The sequence below is a fragment of the Oncorhynchus mykiss genome, chromosome 6, assembly GCF_013265735.2.
Source record: "Oncorhynchus mykiss isolate Arlee chromosome 6, USDA_OmykA_1.1, whole genome shotgun sequence".
In the NCBI taxonomy this organism is placed as follows: domain Eukaryota; kingdom Metazoa; phylum Chordata; class Actinopteri; order Salmoniformes; family Salmonidae; genus Oncorhynchus; species Oncorhynchus mykiss.
Window position 1 is genome coordinate 25703477 of NC_048570.1, and position 27337 is coordinate 25730813.

The window sequence follows — 27337 nt, forward strand, 5'->3', positions numbered from 1 at the left end:
CAAATCGTTCATACCAACGTGACACACACTCTCATGAACGCTGTGCATGAAGCACAGAAGCAAACACACAGCAGAAAAAAGAAAGCGGAGCTACTACCCAGTTATGATTTAAAAAAATAAAAGTGAACATCCTGACCGCAGCAGCTAAAAGCTAAACAAATATACAATCACATGTGATTCACTGTTCGCAGAATGTCAACCTGCAGTCATAAAATGACATAGAATGGGAGGATGAGGAGGACTATACAATTGAATGGACAGAAGTATCACCTCATTTAGTATGATAAAATAGAGCTCAGATTAGAAGAGACTGTAGGCAGTAAGCAGGAGGCAAGGCAAGGCTCTGGAGGAAGTGTCAGCTTGCCTGACCTTATTGAGGGGCTGTCAGGGAGATGAAGGATCACCCAGGTGGTATCTAGCCTACATTCAAGCAGCTGCTGGGGGTGTGTCTGGAGCCTACTCAAGCCATGCTACAGTATCCTGCTCTCTTTTTCGGTCACCCAAATGACCCATTTCCCCCCCTCTCTCCCTCCCTCTTCTCTCAATTCAATTTAAGGGCTTTATTGGCATGGGAAACATATGTTTACATTGTCAAAGCAAGTGAAATAGATAATAAACCAAATGTTCTCTCTCCCCCCCAACTCTCTCTCTTTCTCTCTCCTTCTCTCAATAAAATCAAAAACGAACATGGTTGCAATTGCAAATTTCATCCATTCACAGAGTTTAATAAAAATAAAAAATAAACCTTGAGTTCAGTCGCTTTAACTATTACTATACAATGAAAATACGCAATACAATTTTGAATTTGCTATTATGAGGTTTAGTCTTTTGAGTACAACAATGTTTTAGTGTAGCATGAATTAAGCTATTATCAGGAGATGGAAATATTGTTTATTCAATGAACCAATTGACTTTGGTAATTTAGCAATTTCTTAACATTAAAAATGTACATTTGACATGGTCTCAAATCTGTACAAAATAAATAGCACAATTTTGCTCATTTACAGCTTGGCTGAAAAAAAGGGTTATGGTTGGTTCATAATTAAATGGCATACAAATTAATTTTAATAATCATGTACTCACCAGTGGAGGCTGCTAATAATGGCTGGAATGGATTGTAATGGCTGGAAGGGAGTGAATGGAATGGTATCAAACCCATTGATACCCTATATTTTTGATACCATTCCATTGACTCCATTCCAGTCATTAGTATGACCCTTCCTCCCCTCAGCAGCCTCCACTGGTACTCATTAGTTACATAACAAAATATTATCCTTTTAAATAAAGCTTTTCAGATTCATAAGTACCTTCAAGAGCATGTTGTAGTTAAATAAATAGAACGCTTTCCATTTGTACATGCACAACCAATCTGTTTGGGAATGTATTTACACTAAACAGACACTACACTACACAAAGGTGTATATGTCGACGCCCGGACAAATACACACTCACATCCTCTCTTGTGAACACACTGTCTATTTACTATGAACACCATATCGTCTCTTTAGGGCTAAAACTATCCATGTGATCAGGCTGAACGCATTATAACGAGGACATGGAGTTCAAAACCACATTCTGACATCTCAACAATTCACATGATTTTTTTTAAGGGTTTTTCACTTTTATGGTCATACGATTAACTATGGAGTCATGCATTATGAGAACTGGTAGGCTTGTAGTATTTGGTAAGAGTTTTTCTTAAATCAGTGGCTCAATGAAATTTCTTTAGGTGGACAAAGAAAGATGTGCTACTTCTGTGACAGTACTATACAAATATGCTACAAATAATCTCTAGAAAGGAGGAGAAAATAGAATCATCCCAGGGAATCTTCACGGTTGAGAAACTAGTTTCTCTCTCTTTGAGTCCGTTGTCTGCAAATGATCCAGGAGTCACTGGAAGAGGTTGTTGCTTATGTCTTGTCCATAGCAGTGTGGAAACTCCTTGATGTGAGGCAGTTGAGGAAGTTGAGAAGCAGATTTTGTGGATGATCTGCTATATTACATAACATCATTTCTGTATGTGGCTCTTTCATGATGCAAAGTAAGAGTTCTGCATGGAATAGAGTCGGTCAATGGGTCCCACACGTGCTTGCATATTCATTTCCGAAGATGCCATGAAGCAGTCACTGAGGCTGGTTAAAGATGTGTCGCTGTCTATATCGTGGAAAATTGAGTCATTACCTGTAAAGAAGAGAAAGAGAAAAATAAGTTGCAAGAATATAATCATGTACATAAAAATTAAATACTAAACATGACACATTGAATAAAAGCAAACTGCAACTTCCAATTGCACTGATAATACTGATGATGTACTGTAGTTATGACTGTCTTGAAAATGAATAATTGTTAGTCTTGAATCCCACTTTGAATTATTGTTATTACATACTAGTGTAATTCTGATAACTGTTTTGACAATAACTCTCTGAAGTCATTGTCCTGCCTCCCTGGGACAGTTACTATAGATCTGAGAGGAACATGTCAACAAAGAACTTAATATGCATCTCATCATTTCTTGTCCTATTATTTTCCTTGCGGGAATTGTTAACTTTATTGCACTCCAGATTTTAATGACACTGTTACACAAGACGGGGACAGAGTGATGAAGAGGCATATCGTTTAATGTGTTGGCAATATCATCCTTCCCTCTATTTATCCCATAAAAATAGAGGGAGTGTGATGAGACTGGGACTTTGGGTGTTGCAATTGCAAGAAACAAAATGGTGGCTTAAAAAAATGATATCAAGTTGAAGAAGCTATCTTTATGGGGTTGGAGACATTGGTCAGAATTCTCTTCTACACGTTTCACCCCGTGTAAGTAAAGGGAAGAATAAAACAACAGATTCAAGATAGATTCAAATATTAGTTTTTTCTTGCTTGCAGCTGCATCCCTCTGATTGTCACATATTAATCTCAGAAAATTGTTATTTTGCATCGTGGCACATTACTATACTCATCATGGTCACCATTGTTTTGATTATAATTTACCGCAAGCCCTGTGGATTATCTAAAAGCTCTTCACATAGTCCGCAATGTAAACTTTTAGATAACATACCAGAGCATGTCACCAAACCCCATGCAGAGAGAGAATATAGGGAGTGATTGTGGGGTGGGAGTAGGAGGGTAGTAGAAAACATGTTGGATTGATTTCAAAATGAACTTCAAAATAAACCAGTGGCCTGTTTGTGTCATCTCATGTGGGGGTGGGGGGGGGGGGGGTGCTTGTACTTTGTGCGATATGCCTAAACCAGGGGTCTGTGGCCTGAACACATGTCCCACACTGGGGAGTTTGTGAGGTTGAGTAGAGGGGCAGGGGGACTGATGCTCACCATATGGGTTCATGTGGTCTCCGGGCATCTGTGGGGGGGTGAGGCCCTGCTGGAAGGGGTCCGTACTGTAGCCGTTCTGATCCATGGCAACCAGCTGCTGCTGGGGCGGGGCCAGTGGCGTGAAGGAGTTCATCATGCCCTCCATCCGATTGGACATCACCTCTGTAACACAGCCAACCACACGGAGAAAGAGTTTACATTAAGACTGTTGTGGAAGAGGCCTTTACCTGATACGCATTTTTCAGCTGGAAGGAAAGCCATCGACTCTAAATCTAATATAGAAACTAGACCAAAAGCACTGTCTCCATGGAAACCCTCCCTGCTCTGCTGTGGCCAATGGAGATTCTCCCAGCATTTCCTGATAGAAGGCGGCTCTTGACTCACTTAGAGGTGAGTGGGACACACACACAGCCCTTGTTGCTTTAAGACTGGAGCTCACCACCCTGCACTTTCCTTTACATTGGTGAGCCCTTGTGAAAAGATGTCTGTCATTCATTTATTTTTAGTTCCAGAAGTTTTATATGTTCTTGAGATTTTTTCATGTTTAAGTTATTAACAGCACAGAGTGGATTTTGTTATCTTAAATACATACAGTGCCTTCAGAAAGTATTCACACCCCTTGACTTATTCCACATTTTGTTATTACAGCCTGAATTCAAAATTAAATAAAGAAAGAAATCACCAATCTACACACAATACCCCATAATGACAAAGTGAAAACATGTTTGATCATTGCTAGACAACCATTTTCAGGTCTTGCCATAGATTTTCAAGTAGTTTAAAATCAAAACTGTAACTCGGCCACTCAGGAACATTCATTGTCTTCTTGGTAAGCAACCCCAGTATAGATTTGGCCTTGTGTTTTAGGTTATTGTCCTGCTGAAAGGCACTGTAAATCCTATCTCCTCCCATACTATCCTATCCACAGTATGCACTTTTGGGGATTTCAGGGCATGACTATATTCATTTTCCTAGAGAGTTTGACATAAGGTCCATAAATTAACACACCACAAGGTCAGTTTTACAAACTGGTCCATAAAATGAAAGCATTATTACATTAAGTTTATACTGTATCTGAAAATGATTCAATGATCTTCATGGCTTTTCAGTACCAAGGCAATGTCGGTCTGTTCAGTAATACGATGTCAATGTAAGCCTTGGGATTTCCACAGAAAATAAATATAGAGCTCCTTTAACTTGTAAAACTGTAATTTCTCTAGTGCAACATCTCTTAAATCGTTAATCTTATGTCTACTGTATACCTGGTTTTGATTCTTCCTTCTCACTGTTATAATTCTTGTGTTTTCTTACCATATTTTGTGAGATGCTTCCTCCATAGTGGATGTATGCCTTTCCAATTAAGCTTTTGTCTATGACTGGAATGATATCATTACCACCATTTAATTGAAAAATCCCAATCAAATATGATTTGTAAACATTTTACAACTGCTTTAGGTATTTTGTCTGGCAGTGTGTTCCCATGGCATTATCTGCAATATTTCTTTATTTTCCTCTGTTTTTATTTGCTTTGAAGATTGTCTGTGAACACGTGTTGGTGTGGCTCTAACTTCCTGTGTGTATGACATCATTATTCTTTTTTTAAATTTAAACTTTATTTAACTAGGCAAGTCAGTTAAGAACAAATTCTTATTTACAATGACAGCCTACCAGCGAACAGTGGGTTAACTGCCTTGTTTAGGGGCAGAACAACAGATTTTTACCTTGTCAGGTCAAGGATTCAATCCAGCAACCTTTTGGTTACTGGCCCAACACTGAACGGGGACACGAGAGTTGGACCTGGCTACAAAATGCAGACTACAGTACTCACACAGAACGGGTCATCTAATTTACAAGGATGCTTAACAGGGTTTGAGTTGTAAATCTCCCCACCCACACACACAGTAGACACGGTCTCCCTTGTACCACGCCTGACTGGGGCCACAGACGCTAGCTAGCCTCCTCCACCTCCGCACACCAGTGGACACTAGGGATAATATGAGGGGGGTCACACATGAGCAGAAGCCATTACGACCGTTCTACTCCCATGGTTCGCATGTTCCTCAATTAATGCATGCCATGTTTTAGAGTGGTCACACAGAGCTGTGGTGTACAGTATGTGATTATCCTGCCTCTGTGCTTCTCATTGAAGTGTCATGCTACACATTTAGCTGGCTGAAACATAATTTTCATTTCTGCTATGTGATAATCCCAGATCACCATTTAAACATCATCTCAAATGCAAAACTGTCTAAAATCATGGTAATAACAGCTGTTTTTAAACTACTGAAACAGCTATTAAAAATGATACTGGGACAGTGGGTGTAGCCCTATTTCAGGCTGAACTGAAGGCTGTGTACTGTACCTTGGCCAAGCCGTTGAGAATTCTGTTGTTCCTGTTGCTGCTGCTGTCTTCTTGCCAGCTTCTTCATCTGAAAGAAGGAGACAGAGTTTTAATGTACTCCCCAAACTAACATGTGCTCTTTTTAATTTGAAAATGATGCTCCTTGTTGCTCACCCCTGAGTGAACTACAGGAACACATATCTGACTGTACATCATTATCAAAGGCTTTTGAAGATAATATCAAAAAAGGCAGTGGGTGGAGACATCTAATGGAAGACTGAGGTAGATTTGCAAGCATTGCACTTTAACTTTACAGAGTTGAAAGGAATGCAATGAAAAAGTTACATTTATCGTTGATAGCTGTGGTGATTTGATAGCTGTTTTAGAGTAAGTAATGTTTTGCCCTTTCCAGCCAATCCATGTGCACCATTGCTGTTGTTACTTTGTTCTCTTGATTAGTAACAAATAACATCATTATCTCAAATAACACTGCCTTTGGGGTGGTTATGCTCTCACCTTGGCTCTCTGGTTTTGAAACCACACCTGTACCACACGAACACTGAGACCTGTCTCAGCAGCCAGAGTCTCCCTCACCTTTAATAGTCAACACAAAAGCATTTCAACGTCATACAAGAAAACAAACTTAACTACAGATTGGAATCGCATGTGCTTTTTAATTTTTTTTTGTGGCATATTTCCAAGTGGGCGCCTTGCCTCTATTTTCTTTGATTTCAAATGTTGAATTAATGTGGCGGTCTTTTTGGACTGCTTGGTTACTGCCTCTTCAAAGCTCTGGACCGAGTGCAGTGAATGCTTTTAGGGCCTACGCTAAATGCAGTTCCTCTCTCTCAGAATGTCATTTGGCGCAGGGCAGGCGGGCTGCGTTACCCTCTACCTCAGTTAACACAGACCAGAGTGCTGCTTGCCACTTCAAAGCACAGCTCTGAGGTGCTGGAGATTTTTTGAATTTGAGAATTTGATTTGTAAAACTACTGTAGGCCTCATGGCATGCATCCAATTCTCCACATGCCAGTCTGTCCAGGGGGATATTCTAAAATATTAGTGTGGATTTGTATCGACCGTATACCACAAAAGCATGTCAAAGCAAGCTTAAAAGACTGATTTTGTTCCACAAAAACCCAGGTTTCAGTTCACAATGTGTGTATAATGTAGCCATGCAGACATTTTAAGTAGCTTTTCCAATGTAGGCCATTCTTACAGGTAATTTTCTGTACATAAACTTGTTCCTCAGCTACTTTTGAGCTCAAACTGCAGCCAGCTGTCTTCGCGTAAGAGGTTAAATAGAGTGTTAGTTTTCTGCTCTGTTCAGTGTTCAGTAGGCAGACAGTGATATTGTATGTGTCTGTCTGTCTGTCTGTCTGTCTGTCTGTCTGTCTGTCTGTCTGTCTGTCTGTCTGTCTGTCTGGTGAGAGTAGAGCTGCTGTGGCAGAGATCAGGTCATGTGAAGGACAGGAAAGGGCCTCACCTTTCTGCAGGGTTTGGAGGACACCTCGAAGGAGGCTTTGAAAGCTCGTCTCTGCTGAGTGGTCAGAATGGTCCGTGGCCGCTTGGGCCTCCTGGGGTCTTTCCCATCATCTCCCTTCCCCTGGCCTCCCGTGCCTTTCTCCTGCTTGATATCCACATCGTCATCGTCACTTTTCTCTGCATAGATAGACAGACATTTTTCACCAATATCAGCATGGGTTTGAGCTGACAACATCCCTGACAGTCTACTGATAAATATATGGTCTGTTCTTTTCAATTCCAAGAGATTCAGAATCCACAACTGTATCCATAATGAATGGAGACACATGTGGTTTTAATACCTTTTTTATCAATTTATTACAAAAACATGAGGCCACATGCACGATTAGACATTCAGAGGACTGAAAAGCATAATGAAAAATGCACATTTGTCATTAGATTTGACATTGTGTCATTGGTAATTCATTGCAATGGTTGTTTTACACCAAATAAATCTTTGATAAGAATCCTACATAGCAGATCCACCCCAACATGAAAAGGCATGGGAAATGAACTCAAGATATCAAAGGAAATGGGAAATATATATTTTAGAAACACACAAACTCAAACTAAAAGGAAAATACACATTGGGTCCCAACAGACAAAAAGACTGAAGGGACGCTATGCATAAAGAGACAAATTGCAAAAGTTACCAAAAGGTGGAAAGCTGATGTAGATTTTATTGTCTATGTTAATTAAATGTGTCCATAAAGGGATCTTGATGTTTCTCTCTATTGGCACACATTAAGTGCTATCTTAACAAACTAGCTAATTTGCTTTATCATCAAAATAGTCTGCTAATCTAATAAGCAATATCAGTGTAATAGAAAGATAATCATAATTATAACACTTAACATAATGGCTTTGACTCCTGTGTTGAATAATGTATCCCCAATGCATTAGTAAGATAATACAAGGCCTGTGTGAGTGAAAGGCAGTGTTCTCAGAAGCAGCAGCAATGTCAATTCAAGCAACAAATGATGTGGGCTTCCAGTGATTGCTTAGAGATGCACACATCATGGTTCCGTTCTGTAAGCTGTCATCTGGTTCTGATCATCTCTACTGTAAATAGTGTGGTGTAGTAGGCCAATCGGTATTTCTCCAGTTGATTTCAACATTCTGTCTGCTGCATACGTCAAGGTTATCCTCTCTTCATGTCAACTCTGGAATTTTGGAGACCCTCCATAAAATACCAGTGTGATACACTGGGAGAAAACGAAGCGCGGAAGTTAAACAAATATTCCTATAAGTTGACAAAAGTGTACACAGGCACAGACGGTTTGATAAATTCTCTGCCTTTGTGTGTGTGTTTAAATGAGAGCCAGATGGGTCTGAACAGTAAGGCTTGGCGAGATGCCTCACTGTGTGGAGGCGAGGCGAGGATGCAAGGAATACAGAGAAGCAGATAAGAGGAGCTACGCTCGGCCCTCCGCAGAAAGACTCCAAATCCTCCCGTCAGTGAACATGATACACTGATTATATTCCTTCCAGCACAACAGCCCGCCCACACAAGAACCTAAGAGCCATTAATACAGATTGGCTTCTGCTCACTGCCCATAATATCCATTAGAATAAAATAAATCACAAAAGACTGGGTGTCTCAACCAGAATAGGTCTTGGATTTGGTCCTGGATAGGATTTGGTCCTACCTGAGTCAGAATCGTCTGGGCTGACAGAACTGAGCAGGTCCTTTTCCTTCTCATAGTCACTCTTACACAGCAGCTGGCCCTCCTTCAGGACAAACTCATCCCCTTTCCTCAGCTGCCGGTCACACACACAGCAGGAGAAGCAGTTTAAGTGGTACACACACTCCAGAGCACGCATCACAAACTCTGTGGGGGCGATCTTCTCCAGGCATCCACTGCACTTGGTGGCAAACAATCTACGGAAGAAGATGAGAGAAAAGGTACCATTACTAATTGATGCATTGAAAATGTATGTAACATTAATATTATTATTTCATCACAGAGTCAAGGGGGTCTACTTAGTCTCCCTAGCTTGGCCTGTCACCATGGGCTTTTGATTAAGAGGGTTTGGGGGCAGGGGGCAGGAGGCTGTGGGCTGATCCTGTGGGCAGCCAGTACCAGTAAGTGATTCTTTTGACTAGAGCTCATGTGTTAAAGTGCCTAAGGTTGCCCCAGCCCCACGCCACACCAACAGCGCTCGGTCATGGGCACCCAAATGCCTCTTAGCCTCAGACAGCTGGCCAACACGGGGATCAGTCAGTTATAATGCTCAATTAGAATCCACACATTAAAACCCTACACATGTCTTTTCACTTGTTTATCATAATCACTGTTTCTCTGTCGGATTAGCATCTGATATATTTGGCCCTATGTAACTGTTGCAATAGGTTGTCAGCATGGTCCTTTTGATTAATGCCTAGAAGTAGAACATGCCCACTGTGTCTCCTCCCCATTCTATTCTACACCCACTATATCTGTTTATTCTTCTCCTCCTACATATCAGACCTCCTCGAAGGTTACACCTTAGGCCATCCTAAACCAGCCTCTATGGTACATTGCAACATTACCAGTACCCAAACAACACCTCCATCTTCCTTTCTGTCCTTTCATGAAGATGTAAAACTGTTTGTATTGTTTTATTGGTTGCTGGGAGAGTTTTTTATTCATTTGTTGTCATTCAGAAGGAGCCCCATTAGCTGGAGCAAGGAACAGAGAGTGTGGTTGATCTTGGCCAGCCTTGAAGCTGGATTTACTAGCGTGCTCTTTGTTTGCGTTGGGTTGGAGGACAGCTGGCAGCCGCCTATCTATTTCTGGTGAACATCTATTTCATTGTGCAAGGGAGAGAGCACAGCAATTGACATAATCTGCTCCTGAAACAGGACAGGGATGAGCGATAGTGATGAATATGTGTAAATATGAGGGGAGAGTAACCCAGGGAAGGTTTTGTCATGCTAATGTTATTGTAGATGCTGATTTAAAACTGCTAGGGAGTTTGTCTGCCACACAGTTCAGTAGAGCAGCTGTTTGCATGGTTGAAACAAGATAGTACATGTTTGGTTGCTGTCTCTTGTGTCAACATCTCATATTAGGTCCATCTTTGAGCTGCCATTTACTACAGATCAGACTGTACTACAAATCAGACTGTACTACAGATCAGACTGTACTACAAATCAGACTGTACTACAGATCAGACTGTACTACAGATCAGACTGTACTACAAATCAGACTGTACTACAGATCAGACTGGTTCTACTCCAGTGGATGGGTCATTTTATAAGCTATCCAATAGTATTATCACACAATTGATCATTGACATTGATAATAGAGCAACTATGACATTTTCTGAATGATTATAACCTCCAAATAAAATGTTTAATACAAAATATTGCATTATTATCCAAAGAGGCGAACACATTTGACCTGAGTGTGAAAACTAGCCTCCGACCTTCATTTTCCCACACTGTGCTCCAACCAACTAGGCTATTGGAACTTTTCTCACTATAATGGAAAAACAACATATATCAGATAACAGAATTAGCACACGTAGGGTTGATGAAATCCTTTAATCTGTCATTTATTACAATACGTTAAGAAGATTATTATTCAACTATGGAAAAACCTTGAGGATAATCCCTTAAAAAAAGTACTTTTTGCAAACACGCTGACTTCTTGTGAAAACAACCTGCTGACCTACATTGTTCAACAATGAAATGACTGTGATCACAACCAAATATACTATTCATACAACCTTAATGATCACCTAATATGAATAGTCATACATTGCGTATCAAAAGATTATTGCAGGGACATCAAACATCCAAAATCCAAAGTCTACCACAAAAATATATGCGTAAAACAAAAAGAGATCAGTAACACTGATAGCCCTCGTGGATCAACCATGCAGTTGCTTGGAAAATTGGCTATCCCTGTTTACACAAATCCACATTTTCACCTGCTTTTTCAAAGATAGATCAATAATCATTCATAGCTTTAGAAAGAAGGACTGTCTAACTGTTGCATGCTGGGATTGAGGGACATTGGGGGAGGAATGTGTGGAGACCAGCCCAGAGGTCCAGCTCTAATGTTTAGCTAATGATTGGCGTCTTAGTCTGGGAGTATAAAGGCAGAGGAAATTACTTGTTAGTATGGTTTGATATGTCCCGGATTGCACATTCACCTTCAACCGCTCTCTCAAATCTTCTCACCCAGATGAAAACATTCTTATTCAGACCCTTCTTTCTTTCTCTTTCTTTTGCTCTCTGATTCTAATCTTGTAAGCCATTATTTTTCTATTTCCCCTCTCTGTCACTTTGCATTATTTTTGGTGCTGTAATTCCTATTTGTCCCTTCTGGAATCTTCCTGTCCCGCTTTGTCCTCTGATCTAATCCGGACTTCTAGCCTGTTGTTGGCCCCTGTTCCCCATTCTCAGTGGGGTTCAGATGGAATATCCATGCATGACGCCCCTTCTATGGCAACCACACCTCCACAGGAAGGCAACGGCGACTTTTCGGATGGGCAGAGAGGGCCTTTCAGAAGCTGGCAGCAGAAGTAAATCCTTCTCTAAGGAACAAGGGGAATTAGCAGGGAGCACTGGACTAGGGATTTAACCCTACCTCTCTCCTTTGAAAGGCCTAGTCACTCCGACTCCCGTGGCTAGCCACAATCAAACAGAAAGGGGGTGGAGGGACACGGTGCAAAGAAGAGAACACAGCTCCCTGAATGACACAAGCACTGGATTGTGGAGGACCCTAATCCCGCTTTAATACCTTTCCAAGTTCAGCTCCTAAAGAATGCTCTTTAAAACAACACCAGTGTGTGAGCAGTGAAGGCCGACCAGGGGGAGGCACGCCATTCAACCTCCCTAACATTACCTGATTAGCAGATAGAGGTCCAGGCGGTGGGGAGAACATGCCCACGGGAGACAAGGGAAAGACGTGGATTATGATGATTACGCTGATCCATAAAAATACTATAATAAACACATCAACTTGGTTGTGCTGACTCCACACATAAGATGAACAGGGTCTGCAGTTTGTAGTGTAGGCTAGGCCTAATGGGGCAAGAGGGAAGAGATGCAAGAGTTGTTGGGCCAGCATTGTTAGATTATTACTTTCATCCAAACGTATAAATATGATTATGACTCATAAGACAAAAAAATTACTCAATCATGAGTAATCATCATATATCTGCCAAAGATCAATCAGTTTCTTCTGCTGCCAATATTAACCCCTCTGGAAGATGTGGTAGGACGTTTGTTGTGTAGTCAGCCGCTGTCTTGTAAGTTTACTGAGGACAGAGAGAGCAGGTGTCCTGTATGTTTACTGAGGACAGAGATAGAGCAGGTGTCCTGTATGTTTACTGAGGACAGAGATAGAGCAGGTGTGCTGTACGTTTACTGAGGACAGAGATAGAGCAGGTGTCCTGTATGTTTACTGAGGACAGAGATAGAGCAGGTGTGCTTTAAGTTTACTGAGGACAGAGATAGAGCAGGTGTCCTGTATGTTTACTGAGGACAGAGATAGAGCAGGTGTGCTGTAAGTTTACTGAGGACAGAGATAGAGCAGGTGTGCTGTACATTTACTGAGGACAGAGATAGAGCAGGTGTCCTGTATGTTTACTGAGGACAGAGATAGAGCAGGTGTCCTGTATGTTTACTGAGAACAGAGAGAGCAAGTGTGCTGTACGTTTACTGAGGACAGAGATAGAGCAGGTGTGCTGTACGTCTACTGAGGACAGAGATAGAGCAGGTGTCCTGTATGTTTACTGAGGACAGAGAGAGAGCAGGTGTCCTGTATGTTTACTAAGGACAGAGATAGAGCAGGTGTCCTGTAAGTTTACTGAGGACAGAGAGAGCAGGTGTCATGTATGTTTACTGAGGACAGAGATAGAGCAGGTGTCCTGTATGTTTACTGAGGACAGAGATAGAGCAGGGACCAAAAAAAGGACCACCAGCAGGATCGTCTGTCCCTCCTTTAATTTGCAGTCAGGATCTGTGTTTCTCTCCTGCCACACCTGAGCGCACGGATTAGCCCATAAGACCCTCCTGTGTGGATCAATGATCACGATTCCAGCAGCAAAGTGTCAACATTTACCCAGGCCTTCTCAGCATTGGACCTCATCACTAGAAGAAGACATACTCTCAGCAGATACCTTTAAGAGGGCTCCCAGGGGAATCATTATCTCCTTCCAATCCTTTGTCCACACAATTCCTCCTTCCATCCTTACGTCTCTCAACATCCCTCTCTCTTCCCTCACTCTCTCCCTCTCTCTCTGTCATGTATACATTCTATCAGTTGAGATTCACAAGAACCCAGACTCTCACCTCGTTAGAGCAATGCCCTACTACAGCATAGTTGTATTCGATATGGTGCAGCTATGAACCCTCAAAGCACCTCTTCAGATGGAGAAGACCAAACTTTTTGACAAGCTTTGTCAGATAAAGATATTTCAAAAAAATATCCCTGCATGGTCAAAGGCTAAGCTCAGTGCAGCTGAGAGGCCTCGGCCTTGGGAGTCGTGAGGTTTTCAGCTCCCTGTTCCTCTTCTTTCTTTCTCCTGCTAAAGCCCACTGGAGAAGTATGAACTTTCCCTTTGAACTGATTACAGGCAATTTAAAGTGTGACAACATCTTAAGCTTTCACCACATGTTGCCAATGATTTCCCACTAAAGACATTATTTTCAATGCTTCTACCGCAGTGATAAGGATCAGGGTGAGTGGGTGAGATAAAAGAGAAGGCCAGAGGAGAGAGAGAGGAATGGAGGAGTTTGTGGTTTGATAATCAAGGTACATTTAGCAACACATGTTCCCATCTCACCTACTCCCCTTTTGCTATTGAACAACCAGAGAAATAGCATAACAATTTAGTGAAGAATAGCCCAGGCTATTATGTCACCGCATCCCCTTCAAAAGAAAGAGAGGATCAGGATTAACCCATGAAACAGCTGTAAACTATCACTTTGAAGATCCTCCTGGTTTCACTAGGAAGCGGGTGGGCCTGTGAGGCTAGCCATGTCAATCAGCCAGACGTGAGAGATGAGGTGCATGGGCCAGGGTCACAGCCACAGGAAGGCCTCCGGACACTGATTGCAGACTGACGACCTGTGGAATGATTGGTCAACACTGCATGGCTGGAAGTTCATTGATTTATTTACAGGCTACATCTCTGGCTTGACCTTTCTCCCCAACTATCCATCTCCACTGCAGCCCAACAAGAGCCCAAGCTGCCTGTCCTGGAGACCAAGGAGATGGGTGGATGGAGAGAAGGTTGAGAAGGGGGAGACCAGAGGCTAAAGTTACTGATAAACAGCAGCTCCATAACAATTCCAATAACAGCAGCTCCATGGTAACTCTGTTGCAATGAAGACTGGAGTGTAACATGCTGACCAGAACACACGCGCGGGTGCGTCCGCGTTGATCAACCAATTATATTAATTTGGGACAGGTTGAAAAACATTAAACATTTATGGCAATTTAGCTAGCTAAGTATGGTTGCTATTTTACCTGAAATGCACAAGGTCCTCTACTACAATTAATCCACAGATAAAACGGTGAACCGAGTTCATTTCTAGTAATCTCTCCTCCTTCAGGTTTCTTCTTCTTCTAACTTTATATGACAGTTGGCAACAAACTTTAAGGTGCATTACCACCACCAACTGGACTGGAGCGTGGACTTCAGTTCATCTTTCAATCACCCACGTGGGTATATGCTCCTAAAAACCAATGAGGAGATGGGAGAGGCAGGACTTGCAGTGCGTCGCGCGTCACAAATACAACCAAGTTCTATTTTAGTGCCTAGCTACGCAGACGCTCGTTGACACGCTCAAGCAGTGTGAGTGCAATGATTCAATAAACATGTATGTGTACATTTCTTTTGCAATGCGACGCAAGCAGAGAGGTCAGCATGTAACAGCGTGAATATGAGGATGAGGTTTACAGTTGAACAGATTTACTGGTTGTGGATGTATTTTCATGCAATGATGAATAAAGGTGATCCTTTTCAACTTTATTTCACCTTTTAGAAAATGACTTCATGTACAATTGTGCTGGTTACTACATACAGCGCCTTCTATGTTAGATCACAGAGGCACATGCTCTAAATATAAAGCAGCCTGAACTACAACCCAACTTTGTCTAATTGCTTACATTGATAACCACAGTTGCAAAACACACATAGAGGGGGACTTGACATGGGAGAGTATGGACTGTCATCATAACCAAATCAACACAAAACTTGTTCATTTACTCTCAATCCAATTTCAAATCTAGAGCACACAATTGTAGTCTAGAGCAGCATTACTTTTAATAATCCTAAAGGATATGGCTCAATAGCAGTAAGGTCTCAGCAAGTATCTTAGGTTGGTGTAAATAGATACGTGTAGAAAGTAATGAAGCCAAATAAGAAATGCCATCCTTCTAGTCCCCAGGGCCAGCTCCAGTCAGCTCTAAAAGCTGCTTAATCACCTCCCTCCCCACCCTTAATACATTAGCATAGTAATGGGCTTTAAATTGAGCCTCTGTTTTTTAATTAAACTCCCAGCAGGTAAAAGTAAAACGCATTAGAGGAAAATGTGCACACCACTAATGGCCCAAAGGGGCCTTTTCCATCACAACAACGGGTGGCAGGTAGCCTAGCGGTTAAGAGGGTTGGGCCAGTAACCGAAAGGTTGTTGGTTTGAATCCCTGAGCCGACTAGGTGAAAAATCTGAGCAAGGCACTTAACCCTAAATGCTCCTGAAAGTATCTGGTTAAGAGCATCTGCTGAATGTAACAACTCTCTCACAAGACTGGCATTTACTAAGATACCTTGTTGAAGCAAGCTACATGATAACTCATATGCACCTGCCCCAAAATTCCAATTTTGCAATTTCACTATGTTTAAAACATTATACAGTATAATGAGCCACAGTCTGGGATGAGGAGGTGTTACCCCCACTGCCGGTCTGGCTCAAATTAACACAGTATTTCTATGACAACATGATTTCCTATGTACTGGAATACGGAGAGATTTCTTCAGACAAGCCTCTGGCCACACAGACTGCCAGCTAGTCATATTAGTTTGGGCAATATCACTGTATTACACAACTATACACAACAGTCCTCTGCCTTTAGTCAGTTGTGTCATGTCATCTTTGCTATCAATATTATATGTCTTCACATCGCTTTATATGGCAAAATGTATCAACTTCTATACCTGCTGTTTGTTTCCTTAAAATTGCAATTTGTTTGTGGAGGTGTACTCTACTATCGCAAGTTGGCCTTCCAGGATCCCCAGACACTGTAAAGCCTGTGGGCACCACCTGACAGTCAACTGTGGGGGAATAAAAGGACATGGGAGAGCTTCATCACACCTATAGGAAAAGGTCAGACAGTTAATCAACCAGGGCCCTGACATGTCACTGCTGCCTATCATAATGCTATGTCTATCATTTACAAGACATTCTGCGGCACCAAACATCAGAAAACAGAGCCAAGAACAACACTCACATTCCTCCAAGCATTGATCAACCTGTTGGCTACTTAAGTCTGACATATGGAGTCCCATGGTGTTGTTGTTGAGTTGTTATCACCATCTTTCCCGTGAGTTTATAACAGAAGCAAATTAACACCATACAGTTAACCTCTATCTTTTTCACTCTGTAGTCAAGAGAGCGAGCGGGATAACGTTCTATGCATGTTAGGGAAAGAGTTGTACTTCTACAGGTTTGGGATCTTTATTTGACATATATTTTCACAGCAAACTAATTCTGCAGCAACAGGATTGTAACATTTAGTCCATAATGGTGCTTGATCGGTGGTTAGGCTATTAGCTGGACAAAAGTAGGTTACATGAAAAGTGCAATACTGTTAATACAACCATGTGTTATTGTTGGTTTTCAGTGAATGTATGCAAATCACAAAGCTCATCTGCACTTCCTGCGCTGCAGGAAAATTCTTAGCAACAAGAGTGATCAAATTAAGATCTCACATCTGTAGCACACAGTGAGAGAAAAGCTAGTGTTGAAATGTGAAAGGACAGTGAAATGGCTGGCCAGCAGAAGAGGCTGAGTACACAACTAAGCCGATGGGCAGGCAGCCAGGTACACAAGTGCTGTTTGGACAGCTGTAGTTTCTGAAGGTGGATGCTCAATGCAACATCACATTCAAGCCCTTCATCCACACATACAGTGTCATCACTCACTCTGAGTAATAGGGTGGGTGACAAAAAAACACCACTCAAATGCGCTACTCTTACGGTACATAGAGTATTGCATCTACATTACATCTACACGATACATAGAGTATTGCATCTACATTGCATCTACACGATACATAGAGTATTGCATCTACATTGCATCTACACGATACATAGAGTATTGCATCTACATTGCATCTACACGATACATAGAGTATTGCATCTACATTGAATCTACACGATACATAGAGTATTGCATCTACATTGCATCTACACGATACATAGAGTATTGCATCTACATTGCATCTACACGATACATAGAGTATTGCATCTACATTGCATCTACACGATACATAGAGTATTGCATCTACATTGAATCTACACGATACATAGAGTATTGCATCTACATTGCATCTACACGATACATAGAGTATTGCATCTACATTGCATCTACACGATACATAGAGTATTGCATCTACATTGAATCTACACGATACATAGAGTATTGCATCTACATTGCATCTACACGATACATAGAGTATTGCATCTACATTGCATCTACACGATACATAGAGTATTGCATCTACATTGCATCTACACGATACATAGAGTATTGCATCTACATTGAATCTACACGATACATAGAGTATTGCATCTACATTGCATCTACACGATACATAGAGTATTGCATCTACATTGCATCTACACGATACATAGAGTATTGCATCTACATTGCATCTACACGATACATAGAGTATTGCATCTACATTGCATCTACACGATACATAGAGTATTGCATCTACATTGAATCTACACGATACATAGAGTATTGCATCTACATTGCATCTACACGATACATAGAGTATTGCATCTACATTGCATCTACACGATACATAGAGTATTGCATCTACATTGAATCTACACGATACATAGAGTATTGCATCTACATTGCATCTACACGATACATAGAGTATTGCATCTACATTGCATCTACACGATACATAGAGTATTGCATCTACATTGAATCTACACGATACATAGAGTATTGCATCTACATTGCATCTACACGATACATAGAGTATTGCATCTACATTGAATCTACACGATACATAGAGTATTGCATCTACATTGCATCTACACGATACATAGAGTATTGCATCTACATTGCATCTACACGATACATAGAGTATTGCATCTACATTGCATCTACACGATACATAGAGTATTGCATCTACACGATACATAGAGTATTGCATCTACATTGCATCTACACGATACATAGAGTATTGCATCTACATTGCATCTACACGATACATAGAGTATTGCATCTACATTGAATCTACACGATACATAGAGTATTGCATCTACATTGAATCTACACGATACATAGAGTATTGCATCTACATTGCATCTACACGATACATAGAGTATTGCATCTACATTGCATCTACACGATACATAGAGTATTGCATCTACATTGAATCTACACGATACATAGAGTATTGCATCTACATTGCATCTACACGATACATAGAGTATTGCATCTACATTGCATCTACACGATACATAGAGTATTGCATCTACATTGCATCTACACGATACATAGAGTATTGCATCTACATTGCATCTACACGATACATAGAGTATTGCATCTACATTGCATCTACACGATACATAGAGTATTGCATCTACATGTACATTTGCTAATTAATAGCATAATATTCAAGGTAATCACCCGACAGTCTAAAGCAGGTAACTGGCGGCCCTGGGAAGACCGACTGAGTTCCAATTTTGTATTTATTTCACCAGTCGGTCTCAACTTACTGTTTCAACTTAGTTTGTTTGTTGTGGCCCGCACCCCCATAAAAGTTGTCAATCCCTGGTCTAAAGGTTTAGGCCCATTATGTAATTGTAACTGTCTCTAAACTGGACCTTTATCTTGGATTCAAAACAGCTGAACTTACTCCTCTACAAATGAGGCAGAAGGCTGTGAATTGCCAGACTGGTATTAAGAGTGCTCTGCTTCTTCTCACTCCAAACCAGTCAGTCTAGCTGAAAGTAACTGAAACTGTTTGTATGGCCCATCTCACCTGCCGCCCTGCTGGAGATTTGACATCTTAACAGCACATGCTCTGCAAATGAGAGCTGCCGAGAACAGAAGGAGGGCTGGGGATAGCTCCCATTTAAAGCAACTGTAAATTCCTCCGCACCCATTTTATATTTTTAATAACTATTGAGGGCCTCTCTCTGTCTGTCCCTTCCAAGCTAATCTAGGTGAGGTGTAGCAGACCCCCCATTAAGGGCTTGGCCCACTCAATGAGGCATCCTGGGTGATTGCTTCTTTTGAGAGAGAGCTGGTGATGGCTAGCTACAGTTGGATACATAGTTCTAAGATGTTTTGGAGTATACTGCTGCTTTTAACTGCCTACAGATACAGTCGGCTCTTATGACAGTGGACCTGAGTCCTGCTGTACTTAGGGCAGCAGTCAGGGCAGAGGAGGGGGCCTGTGTGCTCATTACCACCCACTGCATCTGAGAGCTGACATCATCAAATAAACCAAGAGTAATGGCTAAAGTTCCAGTTATTTTTCTCTGTAAGTAAAGATTTAAAGATTTTTAAATTTAAAGATTTCTTTGATGATGAATAACCTGATTTTCCATCAAACACCAATCTAAGACGAAATGTTCAAGACACAAAAAAACGATAAATTCTATAAACTCAACTCAACACAATACAGAAGCACTCCTAGGAATCAAGATGCACATGGTTGTTTAAATGTATTGAATAATGGGGTTCTAACAACAAAAACCTAGAATTATATTTTGGGACATTTTGGGGGAAAATAGATGTGGAACATCAGCTTTTACATTCAGCGGTGAAATAGTTAAAAATAAACATTTGGAACAGAGGGCTTTATAATTACTATTAACCTCAGAGGGTCCTGGACTAAGAAATAAAACAAACAGTAATATGAAGTGTTCTGCAAATATGCAAAGACAGGGTCTGGTGGAGAACATCACGTTTTGGTTTCTTTTCTCAGCTCCTAATCTGTGGGCGAACACAATATTAAAATGGCTTTGGATCCACTTGTGACCCAGCTATTCACTAATGAAAAATTCCACAGCTCCATGCAGAGGCCAATGGAGCCTGCCCCTCTACCACAAACCATGCCCTGTCCATCTTGTGGAGTTTACCATGGCTGAAAAGACACTGGATTAATAGGTAGAGCGGGAGAGGCAGACAATCTGGAAGAGAATCGCATGTGTGTTTTCCCCCTCTGCTTCCGCTCATCTTTAGGATACTGGTGCAGACAAGTGTTTGCCCAGGTTTTAATGATCAGCAATGAGGTGGTGATTATTGTGATGGTGGATAGTTGGGTGAAGGGCTCAATTTATTCAACAGAGATTCAGCCTAAGCCGAAAATCAGTCACAAGAGAAGAATCCCAGGCAGCCAGGGCTTAGCTATTGTCCACTGGTCTGTTTGTGTTCCTGCTTTTTCACTCTCTCCACTGATTCTGTCTTTCTCAGCAACGTAAACCTCTTAACTCAGACGGCTCCGATCCACTGGTTTGATATCACTTTGGATACAGCTTTAATTATCCTTGGGTATTATCTTAATTACAGAAAAGTACTGATTAGAAGAAATCAAAACCAAAATGTTACATTTCCAGCACAATTATCACAAAAATATATTTCATTCATATTTCACTCAATGGTCCGGAATTGAACATCCCCCTTCAGCCCTCATGTTCCTGTCTGGCTATGTAAACAAATGCACATTTAATAGGCATACTGTAGGTTGGCACCTAGCTGTGAACAGCATCGCACACAGAGAAATAAAGTCAACAGCTGCTCATCTGACTCCCATAGTTGACTCTGAAAAACTATTTGGGCTGTAAAATGAAATCTACTATACAGATATTGTATCAGATTGATGTAATGTCATAATGTCATACAATTTACAAAAGACTCCCTTAAAAATGTGCAGTATTAATTCCAAAAAGGTTTTGACAGGGTATGCCCAGAGTGCAGGCAGGCAACTTAACCATACTGTAGTAAGGCTCTTAAAAGATCTGGTTAAAGATTGATTTGTGGGTAAGCATGTTGCCATGGCAACATTGGCAGGAGCTATAACGTGTTTGTGATGGATGACCTGGAGGGTCTCAGCGTGAGGACACCACAGCATCCCTGCCACAGCCAGGACATAGAGGCAGCGTTCTTTAAAATACATGTTCTAGGGAGGGAGCACAGCACACAATAACCAGGGAGATTTCTGGGATGCTGATGGGAGAGGAGGAGGTTTACTCAAAATCCCATTGCTGCTTCTTCTAGGGACAGAGTTCACTGAAGGGACCTCTGTAAACTCTGGTTCTCTCAAAAAAGATAATGAAATGCTTTTTCTTGACAGGGATAGCAAAAGCTTTAGAAGATGAAGCCACAGACAATGTAAAATGATAGAGAGAACAAATGAGAGAAAGTGGGACAGGATGGGATAGAGAAAGCCAATGGAGAAAAAAAAACTATATTTTTCAATGACAGGATGTTTCAGGACCCAAAGGCCAGGGATTAACACTGAGATTAGCATACAAAGAATATATTTGAATTTCTGATCCGCAGGCCCCTTCAAAAGACTAAATCCAAGATTAGCAGGTGTTATGCTAAAACACGTTTTGTGTGACATAGTTACACTAGGCAAACAAATATGTCTTTAGTGTGAATGGTTGGCATGAATGTAGGGCCGTAGCCATAGAAACCAACTGGTATCTCAGAGCCTTGGAGAGGGGGGACAGTGTTGGAATGTGGCAGACAGAGAGAGGGGCACACACACACACCACGGAGCTAACCAAAAACCTGCTGTTTCCCCCCAAAAGCATAATCTACTTCGCTGTTCTGCCTACAGACCACCTATAAATATCAAGTATCTTTGGCCGAGGCAAATGAAAACGTTTATTGTGAGATCAAAGCTTTTCAGTGCCTGATTATCTCTGTATTGTCTATGTTTTGTGAGAGAGGAGCCAATTGAGGAAGATTTAAATAAAAAATGTGAATTCATGAAGTGAAGCATTCACACAAAACATGCAATTTACTGAAGATTGACATTGTGACGTATTGTCTGTGTTGTAAAATAGATGGACATATGTGCACATAAAGGCTGAAGTCAGGTGCTTTCATTTTGTTGACAAAGAACTGTCACTCATATATCACTGCACCAATGACAGGGAGCTGTGAGCTTTTAAAGAGAGAGACTGAAGCTGCAGAGAATAAGATCAGATAGAGCGATGGCCCAGGATTCCTCTGGAATGTTAGGGGAAGAAGGAAACTGACTAGCTAAAGCATTCTGGACCTTCTGCCAAAGCCACAGCATGACGCATAGACCAGCAATGTCATAACGAGGTCAGTTATGGTATGATAATACAACTGAAACATGGACATGACTTGGTTTTGTTTTACACACAGATATACAGTCACAGAACTGGTCTGGTGCCACTCCAAATCAAAACGATGGAAGAAAATCCTGCACTCAAATACCACTTTATTAGGTATTGGGTTATTTTCAAATGCTAATGCATTTGATTTGACACTGTTATGTAATTGGAGTAAGGGATGACAATCAGAGAGGAATATTCAGCATTTTCCCTGAGAGGCAATCATCAAACGAGAGGGCAATCATTAAATCACTTGGAAAGGTCTGCACAGATTCATTAAGAGGTAAGTTACTGCAGGCAATGAGAGGGTTAGCAATTAAATCCTTGTTTGCAGATATTAAGCCGTAAAGGCACAATGCAGACATTTTTTAAATCTCAATGTCAAATCATTTCTGGGTAACAATTTCATCAGCTGTTGTACAATATAATACAAAACACAGGAAAACTGAATTTTGACTGCACTGGGCCTTTAATATTTCTGCTGCTTTACAGTATACAATACCAAGTCTGCAATATTTCCTAAAATAACATTTACAACACTATTTATGTGGTCTGTTCTGTGTTTTAAACCTTCCATCTTGAAAATGCCACAGCACCTGAGCAGTAGTATTGTCCCTTTGTGAAACTGGAATGATTAGGCTGCATTTACTATGTGCAAAGAGCCCAGCAGTTTCTATAACAACAGCATACAGAACATCAAATGTGCTGCAATATACAGAGAAAACCATGAAAAGCAATTTCTCTGCATCACAGCGATGAGAGTAACATACTGCAATTTAGACGTTGTGCAAGGAACAAATAACAACCCCAAAAGAACAATAAATAATTGTCTGAGTTGTCCCTTACTTGCTGAAACTTGTATTGGTATATCTGAATTGGAGGTATTTTTGTGTGTTTCATCTTGAATGGGTTTTTTCCACCCTACTTGTTGCCATCTTATGTTACCGTGAGGCTATTCTGTTCATGTCTTCAAGTATTCAAGCATGCATTTCGCCTCCAGAGATCTGGCAAAGGAGTTGTCTGTCTGAGATGCCCCCCCCCCCACACACACAACATTTTCGTAACTCACTGAACTATGGATGTGAGTTGGATGCACGCACACGCGTACACACACACACACACACACACACACACACACACAGCTCTCTTTCATGCGGTTGGCTGAGTGCTTGTGTGAATCACTCCAGCTGGAAGAGAACAGGTTGGACAAAATTCTCACGTGGAGCCTTCGAGGCACAGATGGGAACGGTAAAGCATGGCAGAGCACGTCCACTCTCCCCACAAAATCAACCCACACACTGACTCCCAACATTCCCTACCAGCACTGACCACAACACATCTCACTGGTTTAACTATGGCTCCTGACTGAAAACTACCCCTCTGACTATCCACCAAGGGATTTGACCCATTTAGTTAGAAGTATTTTTTTAAGGCCAAAAACACATCAGCAGGACTTCTTTCTAAACATGCCCTGTAAGTGCCATCAGCTGTGAAGTAAGAGGATGAATCCTGGTTAACAGAGATCCAACCTTTATAGGGTATGTGACGTTGTACCAGCTGTATGTGCAGTGAATGAGTCTTGTCTACCAAACACCATTCACTATACAAAACAACTGATATGGATCTCGATTTCTCTTCAGAAAGGGTGACAGTGAATGTATCCTCCTACACTGACAACCTTGGTGATCCCTCTCAGCTAGTGAAAGGGTGTGTATTCACAAGCCAATTTTACACTCCCTTTGGGCACGTGCAGCCCCCTCATCGTGGCTGGGAGCAGCCCATTCTCTGGACCTGCTTACAAAAAGCAGCTGTTTATATAATGCAGTGGCGGCACTTTATGTTACAGAATGATAAATAAAGGGGAAGACGCAGAGCTTAAAGCTAATGAAAAGCATCTGAAACACACAGAAAAGTAGGGGGAAAGGCACACAAGCACCCACACACACAATATGCATATAAGCACCCAGCAGGTAGGGGTGGTGATGCACAGACCCAGCCAGAGGTTATGGGGACGTGCTGGGTGGCTAAAAGGACGACGCGCCCCACCAGCCGAGGTCAGTCCCAGGGGGGTGAGGGGGTGTGTGGCCCCCTGTGCCACCAGGGCCTGCAGCTCTCCTATCCTCAGGGCAGTCACCCTTCTCCCCACCTCCCACCTCTATACCCTAATGACAGAGCCCTGAGGCCTTGTCACCCCCACACAACCTCCCCGCCCCTCGCCCCACTGTCCTTCCCAGGTGCCTGTCAGAGGGGCGTCTGCTTCACGACTGGTGTTACCATGGCCCAAGGCCCAGTCTTTCATTTGAAGTGCCCTGGTCCAGCTCTGCCACAGCCTGAGCCCATGGCCCGCGGCCTGGGCCATTGTCTGGCCTCAGAGAAACACCATTATTTCAACTCCATTTACTGTGAGTAAACACTGAGTGATGAGCCCCCCCACCCTGTCCTATCCCTCACACACACACACACACACACACACACACACACACACACACACACACACACACACACACACACACACACACACACACACACACACACACACACACACACACACACAATTCTCTGATTCCTCTCTCCCTCTCCAGATTGTCACTCACTAATTCACTTTCCAGCATAGAGTGGAAGACAAGCCCCATGTGCTTCTGAGTACGCTTTCATCACTGAATGGGTTTTAAGGGCTGCTGGTCCTATGGTGCACCCTTATAAATAATATTCACAACACACTGTGACCATACTGTGACCACCATGGTTCCAAACAACAACAAAAAGTTATCAGACTCTAGTGTGACTATAGTGTGTTATCAGACTCTAGTGTGTGTCTCAAAGATTCATAGATGGTAGAACCTCTGGTTTTGTCATGAGAGACAAACAGTGAGGCAGTTCAATTGAGCTGGGAGTATACATTTTGGTGGCTTTTGTGTTCCTCAGACAATGGTCACAGTGTGACTTGACACATGCAGCTGCAGAATTAGAACTCTGGGAGTGTGTGTCTAATGTGGTCAGAACAGTCAGTCCACACAGTCAAAAGGCAACATGAGACCGGCATTGACACGTCAGACGAAAACGTGAGGATGTAGATGCAGGAACAGCCATCCACTAAACTCTGTGCATTTAAAAGACATTTGCATAAACATTTAAAATAAAGGGGGAAAGATGTCGTTGTTTAGTGAAATAGCACCATATTCCCATTTAAAAAGTATTTATGTGGGAGACAATACAGTATATCTTAATTATGGAGAATTATCAGGCAGCTTTAACTAGTGGTCGTTTGCACTGTCTCTGCCCAGCATTGGTAATAGGATTATTTGGAGTGTACTTTATCTTAGGCAGAAAGAGGCTGACACAGTAGCACAAACTAATGTGATAAAAGCTCCTGCTATCACTGCTTGATTCAAGGATCTTAAAGGTAACTGTTTATGACAAGGTAATAATGCTGCATGCAAAAGGCTGGCCTGTAAATTGGTTAGTTAGGGCATGATGGATGAGGGAGAGACTAACCTTATTTCCAATACAACTGCTTGATTTCTGAAGCTGAGGATAATGAATTTGATTTAATTAGCCCCTCCCTTATCTAGTTAAGAGTTTAAGAAATTTGACCCCGCATGTACTCACATGCAAAAAAAATAACATTGTGGTGAAAATGATAAAAAAATATTTGAAACAAAACCCCCAAAATAAAGAACCACAGCAAACAGGAGTAAAAGTAAAAAAGGTATAGTGCATTTGAGATATTTTTCCCTTTATTTGCCAACTGCTCCATCCATCTGTTTAAGCATAGCATCATACATTTAAGCAATAATGCATGATAAAAATGTCATAACACATGGACTCGTGTGTATTATTGCTTTTATACAATGGGTTACCAGCATTGAAAAGCACGATTCTTTACTAAACCATACATTTTTCTACAAAACATGAAGCTACATTCACTAACAAAGGTTGGCAAGTGCAATTTTAGGCATTTTCTGGTCGTTAGTTCTATTCGTATTGACTGCCACGTAAAGCAAAACTACCCAAGCGCTGGTTGATAGTTCCAGAACTTTGCAAGTAGCTATGGCAACAACAAAAATGGTTGCTATGGAGGCTCTCCCCCCCTTGCTAGCTAGCCAACTACACAGCTAACACAATCACTTCAGAATGAAGCTGGAAATATGGCAAACTAGCTGCAATTTGTTGCGTTTCACCTGTTTTTCTATTGACATTTTTTTTGTATATATCCATACAATTATTCGGATTCAGGATTTCGACAGGCTGAGAAAAGCTGCTTGTCTGTCTCTTCCCGACTCCCATTTCATTATTATAGGACACAACAGAGATTGAATTTCAAATATTGGAGATAATGTCGAGATGCTTTTTACAGTGGAGATCAAGTTTATAAGTTGCATGACTGGGCAAATGAGACAGTGGATCTGTAAAAGTACATTGCTACCAATGTTCCCTCAAAATGTTGTCGACACTGACAAAATTTTAGAAAGCAAAATGATGTGCTACTTCCAGCACGCGTTTGCTGTGAACACTGAGGCTGTACCCACTTTAAGTTACAGTTTTAACAGTGGCCAAGTAGGCTACTGTGGCTATTTGA

General features: G+C 41.5%; 1 protein-coding gene across 3 annotated transcripts in view; it reads right to left on the bottom strand.

Annotated features, from left to right (window-relative positions):
- Positions 1-697: 697 nt before the first annotated feature.
- Positions 698-27337, bottom strand: part of lmx1bb (LIM homeobox transcription factor 1, beta b) — a 64623-nt gene continuing 37983 nt past the window's right edge. For 2 of the 3 annotated variants that reach the window (XM_021605859.2, XM_021605860.2), the window contains 6 exons: positions 8841-9073; positions 7154-7329; positions 6184-6261; positions 5689-5755; positions 3327-3488; positions 698-2181 (listed from right to left, as the gene is read on the bottom strand). In XM_021605859.2, coding sequence (XP_021461534.2) covers positions 2030-2181; positions 3327-3488; positions 5689-5755; positions 6184-6261; positions 7154-7329; positions 8841-9073 — 868 coding nt within the window. In that variant the 3' untranslated portion in view covers positions 698-2029. Of the gene's footprint in view, positions 2182-3326; positions 3489-5688; positions 5756-5775; positions 6146-6183; positions 6262-7153; positions 7330-8840; positions 9074-27337 lie in introns of those variants that run through there. The other variant, XM_036979725.1, reaches the window with a different exon arrangement.